Below are 8,797 nucleotides of genomic sequence, written 5' to 3' on the forward strand. Positions count from 1 at the left end.
TTTGGCCTGGGCTCACCCTGACGTCTTTTGCTCCATTTTGTGTGCGATATTGTACAGTGTGTTTTTGGAGTGTGTAGCAATAAATTGCTCACCTGTACATTTACTCCCGTGTTCCTGTGTGTCCTTATGTTACGCACCCACACCCCTAGATCCGGGTCACGACACCACCCCTAGACCGGGGCGTAACACGCCCTGAATGAGATTTGGTCGCACAGAAAGGAATCATGTGATCTATCAGCTGGCTCCCTTCATCAGTCAGCTGCTCCATCAGTTGATTGTGCAGTTTGAGATCAGCTGATGTAGCTGGGATGTGAGCTGAGCTTGATATCATGTCCTGCCTGAACTAAGGCTATGCTCAACTTACATCCTCCATCTCTTGAATATTTTCAGCATCAAGTCAACACAAACTGATCATCGGCAGTTGATTACTGCTGCTGCTACTTTTACAAACAATTCCACAAAAATGATCGTCATGAAAGCGTTAAATCGACATTTTGCATTGTTTCTGTTATAATGAAGTTTTCTAGCGAAGTTCGGGAACAAAGACCACGCCTCATTCTAATCCATTTCCACACTAAAAGTATTTTAGCACACCTTATCCGTTTCCCTCCCCTTTGACTCCATTCTCACACCCCTCCCTCTACAGGTTACAGGAATCACCAGGGGGCTCTATCTATAGTAGAGCAAACAAAGAGAGGACTCCCCCACTCTGTCTCAACTTCCCTGATTTCATTGCTCCCTCATCCCTTCAGCTGACACTGGACCACCATCAGATTCCACTCTCCACCTGTCTGAGACCTCATTTTGCCCATCATCAACCCTTCATCCCTCCACCCTCATCCCCATCATCCATTATATGTCATAAACCAATTGCAACTCTATTTGCGTGGTCTTTGTTAGTGAATTCTCATTTGATGCTAAAGTAGACCTGAATCTCAATCAAAATACTGTCTGAGTCATGGAGTAGAACTCACCATTGCCGTAGCAAATGCACATTCTCTGCATGCTACAGGCTATGTTTGTCCATCGTCCACCATAGTTTGCAGCAAAGTCTGCAGCCACACAAGTCGCACTGCCACTAGGTTCCGAATTTCTCCAGTGCCTAAATGAGGAGTTACTTCCATCCGACCACTTCCATGAGTCCTTGAAAAGGCCGATCCAGACATTTTCTCCTGAGGGTATCAGCTGCTGTACCTTCTGGTTGTCTGTGATGTTTCTTACACTGGCCAGGTCTGTGTATTGTTGTCTGCAGTAGCTCTGGGCGTCAGTCCATGTCATGGTGGTGTTGATGAAGACAAATGTCACAGAGGACGCTGAAAATGGAGCACATACAGCCTCACATCCATACTGCTCTGTGGCAGTATTCACACCATTATAGCAACATGTTCTCACTCCGATCCCATCACACATCACCGCTTGTTCAGTGGACTTTAACATCTACATTTGATGTGCTAGGTATCCTGGGTGCTTCTGTTGTTGACATTTTGGGATGCTGTGTCGATTTACACTTGTTAATTGTGTCTTTTCAAAATACAATTCTGTTTTCACAGGAAATGTTTCTGTTCATTAGATGCATACAGTCCCTTTCAAAATTAACTTACAATGCTGGTAAAGCATCACGTATTTACGTTTATTTCTTTGTGGAACAAAAGCACGTGGTTAGATTTAGGAAAAACATCATGGTTCGGCTCAACATTTATACAGGAAGCGAACAACACTCCTGGGTGAACGTCCTGTACGTTTTGGACCCATCAACCTCCCCTCCAGTCTGCCCCACTGGGACTTTGCAGCTCCTTATATTACATTGTCATCCAGTGGCATTCAAACTCACGCTGTTCTGCGGCTTTATAAACTGATGACCCCGACTGCAAATTGTGCCAGAGGATGACCTTTTATTGTTGCCGTCTGATGCTGAAAAAAATGAACAAGCAGCTGTATTTGAAGACTTTGGAATGAGAACAGGTTGCTTATTAAACAGTATGTAATATCAATAATGTAATGAATTTGTAAAAATGAAAAAGTAAGACATTGTCACATTACCACCTTCACAAAAATGTCCTTAAAACCTACAAAAACGACACATACACTCACCGGCTACTTTATTAGGTACACCTGTTCAACTGCTTGTTAACGCAATGTGGCAGCAAATCAGTGCATTTAGTCACTTCACTTCATCAGAATGATGAAGAAAGGTGTTTAAGTGACTTTGAACGTGGCATGGTTGTTGGTGCCAGACGGGCTGCTCTGAGTATTTACTGGGATTTTCAGCACAACCATCTCTAGGGTTTACAGAGGATGGTCCCAAAAAGAGAAAATATCCAGTGAGCCAAAATGCCTTGTTGATGCCAGAGGTCAGAGGAGAATGGCCAGACTGGTTCAAGATGATAGAAAGGCAACAGGAAGTCAAATAAGCACTGGTTCCAACCAAGGTGTGCAGAAGACCATCTCTGAAGCAACAACACCTTGTCCAACCTTGAAGCAGATGGGCTACAGCAGCAGAAGACCACACCAGGTGCCACTCCTGTCAGCTAACAACAGGAAACTGAGGCTACAATTCACACGGGTTTTCTCACCAAAACTGGACAATAGAAGATTGGAAAAACCACATTCAGATGGAAGCATGGATCCATCCTGCCTTGTATCAACGCTTCAGGCTGCTGCTGGTGGTGTAATGGTGTGGGGGAGATTTTCTTAGTACCAACTGAGCATGGTTTAAACACCACAGCCTACCTGAGTATTGTTGCTGAGCGTGTCCATCCCTTTATGACCACAGTGTACCCATCTTCTGATGGCTACTTCCAGCAGGATAACGCACCATGTCACAAAGCTCACATCATCTCAAACATGACAATGAGTTCACTGTACTCCAATGGCCTCCACAGTCACCAGATCTCAGTCCAATAGAGCACCTTTGGGATGTGCTGGAACGGGAGATTCTCATCATGGATGTGCAGCTGACAAATCTGCAGCAACTGTGTGATGTCATCATGTCAATATGGACCAACATCTCTGAGGAATGTTTCCAGCACCTTGTTGAACCTGTGACACCAAGAATTAAAAAGGGGGTCCAACCTGGTACTAGAGAGGTGTACCTAATAAAGTGGTCGGTGAGTGTACATTATATTGTTGTTTTTCCACATATGGATGTTTTTCTCAGATTTATTAATCATACATGTTCTAATTTTATTTGAAGCTCTGTGGTGTCATCAGAGTGATGAGACACACTGAGCTGTTTGAACTGTCTCATCATCAGCGTGTCAGTCACCTCTAAAGCACTTGCACCTGCACCTGTAAGAAAGGAGCTACAAATAAAGTTGGTTTGAATGATTGACTGAGGTCCAAATACTGAAAACAAAGAGGCAAAGAGAAGAAGACAAGGAAAACTTCACCAGTTCATGTTCTCACCAATATCTAAGCAGACTGCCTTATATTGTTCTTGACATCCAGCGTCGTACCACTGGCCATCATCACGTGTATATGCACAGCGTTCCCAGCCTGCCGGTTGTCCATTCAACCATTGTCTGAACTCCATCTCCCCTTGTTGGTAGAAACTTGTGTCTGACAGTGACCATTTCCACCCGTCCATGGCCTGGTCTTCGTACAGCCCTATCCAGGCATACTGAAAGTAATGTTTGATTGTGTTACAAATGATGAGCCTTTGCTCTAGCTTTTGTTCAAGGCAACATTTTAACACAAACTTCCCATTTACAGTCTTGGTACTGTCTGTCAGTTGGATCCTCTACCACTGTATTACAGGCTTTTTCAAGTGTCCGTATGAACATTGAAACAGGTTTTGCTTTCTGTAATGATTCCTGCTGTTCATACTGGACATTAAAGAAGTCCTATTATGCTCATTTTCAGGGTCATATTGGGGTCTACTGGAATAGATTTAGGTGTTTTAAAAAATCACATTATTTGCTATCTCTTATTCTGCCCATTTCTGCAGCACCTCTGTCTGAAACACTCTGACTGGGCTAATGTCCCACCTCCCCAGCGGCCCAGTCTGCTCTGGTTGGTCAGATCGCTCAGTCTCCTGAGGCTACATGAGAAGCTAAAGCCCCCTACACACTATAAGTAGATTTGTTTGGGGGTGCGGCTCAGTGGCCCCCAGGCGGGCACTGTGTGCATAGATAATGTGTTACATAGTGATTAGGGATGGGAATCGAGAACCGGTTCCTGTTAAGAACCGGTTCCAACTGGTTCAATTCATCGACATCATTAGCCTTTATGCTTAACGATTCCCTTATCGATTCTTTTCATTACGCCGAATCTATGCTCGTCAGTCAGCAGCACGTTCAACAACAAAGAAGACGTAATAGCAGAGAGACAGAAGCGGTCAAAGCCGTGGCTTCACTTCATGCTGTTGTTAGCCTCCATGGAGCTGCTAGCCCTCTGTGGAGCTTCGGCGCATCCCCGCTCCAGGTGGACGGCGGGCGAGGCGCTGTTGTTGTTAGCCTCCCTGGAGCTGCTAGCCAGCTGTGGAGCTTCGGCGTGTCCCCGCTCCTGTTGTCGGATTTCATGGGAACACCAAGGATGGTAAGATGAGGGCAGTTGAGTTGATTTGCATGCCATTTGTTGTTATAATATGCTGGGCTAGCTGCGTTAGCTGCCTCACCTGAGTTAGCTGCACTAGCTGGGTGGTNAACTGTATGCCAATGCTGGCTTATGACTGTGAAAGGATAACTGTATGCCAATGCTGGCTTATGACTGTGAAAGCTGCCGTTAGTTTTTTGTGTGGTTATACGGCCTCAAAACATTTCTATGCGGGAGGAGGTGTGTCGTTAGGAGGCTCCGAGGGGAGAGGGACACGAGCACAGAGGGGGGGGTGGTGCTTTTTTTCAAATCTTTCTCATCATCTTTCTAAACTAGACCATGGCTTTAATGTTCATAATAAAACGTTCTGAAAGCAGATGTATTGGGTTACAAACAACAGGAGGTGATATCATTAATTCACAGGAGGAATCGATAAGGGAATCGATAAAGAATCGGATCGATAAGCAGAATCAATAATGGCATTGATATCGATAAAATCCTATCAATTCCCATCCCTAATAGTGATGCAACCAAGTTGCAGAAGTAAAGGCAGGACTACAAGCGAGGTGTTTCAGGTGTCTGTGGGGAGAGAGAGAGAGAGAGAGAGAGAGAGAGAGAGAGAGAGCTCCCTTTAGCCTGGACTTCGGGCTTTTTTACTGAGCAGACCTTATAGATGCATAAAAATGTTATGCAAGACATTAAAGAAAGCCCAAAAAGCATATAGATGCTTTTTAAGAGATCCCCTCGAAATGCCCTTTTGGTGTAAATGATGGTGTAGCAATTCACTAACCAGTCCCTCCAGAAAATTGCAATCGCAATAATTAACGCAAATTCAACAAAAGTCCGCAATTTTTTAAAAGTCCCGCAATTTTTCTGCGTTTTTCCGCATTTTCCGGCTGACCGGAAGTCGTCGTGCATGCAGTGTCATTTGAAACGTCATCAGACGCGTCATCAAATGCGCTAATGGCTTTGCAGTATAGAGAAACGCTCTGTATTGACATAAGAATTTGCACTGTTTAAATGCATACAATATGTGTTGAATGTATTAAAATGTTATGTTTACAGAAGTTGTAGCTTACATGTTGTTTCACAGTCACATTGTCTGGTTTGAGAGCTACAATATTCACTCAAGAAGAGAACTATAAAAAACATTTGCAGCTATTTCTGTAATATTCAGTATGATTTTTATAGCAAGTGAATACATGATTTGCCACAATTTCCTGCAAAAAAATCACATAAAAATGCCACAATTTTCGAGGCAATTTTTGACTAAATTTGTCGCAAATTCAAGTTTTTTTTGCTGCGAGATCCTGGAGGGACTGACTAACTAATATTAATACAAGTGCCCATACTGGAATAATTTAAATGTAATAAAAGCTCAAATTGTTAAAATAAGCAAATCCTGTGAAGAAAACTATGAGTGTGTAACACAACAGTTTTGTGCATCATGTAATAATTTATTAAAACTGACACAGTTATGAAATAACAGTGAAATGAAAGAGAGAGAAAAGTGAACTCACATAGTCACCGCTAGACAGTGATTGTATTTTGCTTCTATCTGCCATGCTGTCCAGGGTGTTTGCGTCCTCCATGTTTTCGATAGTGGCCAGGTCTGTATATCTCTGTCTGCAGTAACTTTGTGCCTCAGGCATCGTCTTCAGCTCATAAATGAAATGGTACTGACGTGCAGCATGTGATGGGATGGCGCACAGCCCTGTAGTGACAAACACAGAAAGTGATCAGATGACTTTTTAGATCTCTTCACTTTGTAACATTACATTTCAGTGTATTCAGGTGCATCTCTGTCTTCATAGTGAAATCAGAAGGAATGTCACAAAGTACATTTACTCATGTACTGCACAGTATTTTTTAAAGCTACTTTGCACTTCTGCTGTAATGCATTTCATTTATCCTGCCCGTTCTCATCTCGGAGTCATAAAATACCATCACTTGGTCATTGATTTCTTTGTCAGACACCCACGAAAAAAGCGAGCCTTTTTTTTTACTTTAAGGGTGCACCTTTGTGTTCATTTTATCTCTCATTGTGGATGCCTTTTTTTGTTTATTATTTTTTGTCTTGTTTTGTTTTTTATTCTTAATTTTGTGTCTCTCTGTGGTCATTTTCAAATTTATTTATTTATTTATAAAGCACATTTAAAAACAACCCAAGTTGACCAAAGTGCTGTACAGTTAAAAATGAATAAAAGAGATACAAGTGAAGTAAAATAATAAACAGAACAAAAACAGCAACCAACATAGATCAAGGCACAAATAAACACATAGGCGACATCAGGAGGACTCAAAAGCTTTAGTAAATAGGAACGTTTTTAGCCTTGATTTAAAAGAGTCGATGGAGGGGGCAAGTCTGACAGAGGGGGAAATGCTGTTCCAGAGTCTGGGGGCTGCGACCGCAAAGGCATGGTCACCCCTGAGTTTAAAATAAGTGCGTGGAACAGTTCAAAACCTCAGGTCAGCCGACCTGAGGGGTCTGGAGGTGGAGTATGGGGTTAAAAGTTCTGTCATGTAGGAAGGGGCCACTCCATTCAGGGCTTTGTATGTGAATAAAAGAAGTTTAAAATCAATATGGTACTGCACTGGCACGGTGGAAATGAAAGCATGGATGACTTTTTCTAGGTCCTTGAAACTGAGGAATGGTTTGATTTTTGCGATGGTGCGAAGAAAAACTGGCTTTGACTACTGAGTTGACCTGTTTATCAAACTTAAGTGCAGAATCGAAAATGACACCGAGGGTTTTGACGTGAGGTTTGATAAGAGTGGACAGGTTGCCAAGACTGTTGGATATCAGGTTGATGTTGTCAGAGGGGCCAAAGAGAATGATTTCGGATTTAGCTTCATTTAGTTGAAGGAAGTTTACTGCCATCCAGGACATTATTTCACTGATGCAGTTGAAGATGTTGGTGAGTTTGGATTGGTTGTTTGGATTGAGGGGAAGATAGAGCTGGGTGTCATCAGCATAGCAGTGAAAAGAGATGTCATATTTTCAAATGATTTGACCAAGGGGAAGCATGTAGATGGAGAAAAGAATGGGACCTAGGACTGAACCTTGCGGGACCCCGCAGGAGAGAGTAGCTGGGGGAGAGGAGAATGTGCCTATGTTTACAGAGGTTACGAATGTTCTATTGTTGAGGTAGGATGTGAACCATTGTGTTAATTTTTTTCCCTTTTATTAATTTTGTGTCTCTATGCAGTCATTTTGCACCTTTGTGTTGATGTTGTCTCTTTGTGTTCTAATATTACGGTGTCATGCAGTTTTGCATGTGGTTTGTGCCAGTGTTGCTGCTGTACTGTAGTGGAGGCTGTTACATAACTGCTGTTGTGGGTAGGTACATTATCTAATACATATCTACATTATATTTTAATGTATTAAAAAGTGGAAAACTAGTGTTGTGTTTGCTCCATCACTGTCGATTGTTGTAGTTTTTGTAAAGTCTTAGTATGTTATAAAAATGTCATGAAAAGGTCATAAAAAGTCATAGTATAGTACGTCATGAAAAAGTCATCACAAATGTCATGGTATAATAAAGAAATCATATTGTGTGCATGTTTCCTGTGCAACCCTCAGTCATATTTAATGAAATGTAATTAAATTTAATGAAAAAATATCCTGGTACAGGATATAAAGCCTCCACACCAGACTCACCAACTACAAAAAACAAACCATACAACAAACTAATGTTACAATGTTTAAGATAACAATAATTACACAAATAATCACAAATCAGCTTTAAAGTTATATAAAATATTCTTTGTTGACCAATATCCATCCAATCTATTTTTGCAGGGGTCCAGACTGCATCCTCTGGAAACTTGTGTCATGCTTGTTCCACCCTGGTGGAAGTATTTTTTTAGGATTTCCCTCTTAAATCATATCTACTAGTCCATACCCATTGGTCACCTTCTACCTATGCCAGTCCTCAATGCCTATGTGCAGTTTCACATAGATTGACCACGTCAGTGAGTAGAAAAATGTGGGACAGACAGAATGACTGACTGACAGAATGACACACTGACAGTTTCCGTGATTATGTACAGAGTCATACCATGACTTAAGGCCCATTTATGCTCAATGTTAAATATGGATCCGGATACGGACGGAGCCTTCTGTCCATGCTCTGCGTTCATTTCGTCCGTATTTCTGCACGTTTCCATAAAGCTTACGGATACGGGCCAAACGGAGCAGTACCACCGCAAACCGTGGGGGCAGTGTTGCTGTCACTACCCGATACGTAGCTCTAGTGAGACA

General features: G+C 42.2%; 1 protein-coding gene across 1 annotated transcript in view; it reads right to left on the reverse strand.

The window, feature by feature from the left end:
• LOC126400815 (C-type mannose receptor 2-like) overlaps window positions 1-8,797 on the reverse strand; it is an 18,013-nt gene that overhangs the window by 6,096 nt on the left and 3,120 nt on the right. Inside the window, exons 2-4 of the mRNA XM_050061782.1 lie at window positions 6,054-6,247; window positions 3,406-3,619; window positions 949-1,313 (exon numbers count right to left, since the gene is read on the reverse strand). Coding sequence (XP_049917739.1) covers window positions 949-1,313; window positions 3,406-3,619; window positions 6,054-6,247 — 773 coding nt within the window. The remainder of the gene's footprint in view (window positions 1-948; window positions 1,314-3,405; window positions 3,620-6,053; window positions 6,248-8,797) is intronic.

The sequence above is a fragment of the Epinephelus moara genome, chromosome 2, assembly GCF_006386435.1.
Source record: "Epinephelus moara isolate mb chromosome 2, YSFRI_EMoa_1.0, whole genome shotgun sequence".
NCBI lineage: Eukaryota > Metazoa > Chordata > Actinopteri > Perciformes > Serranidae > Epinephelus > Epinephelus moara.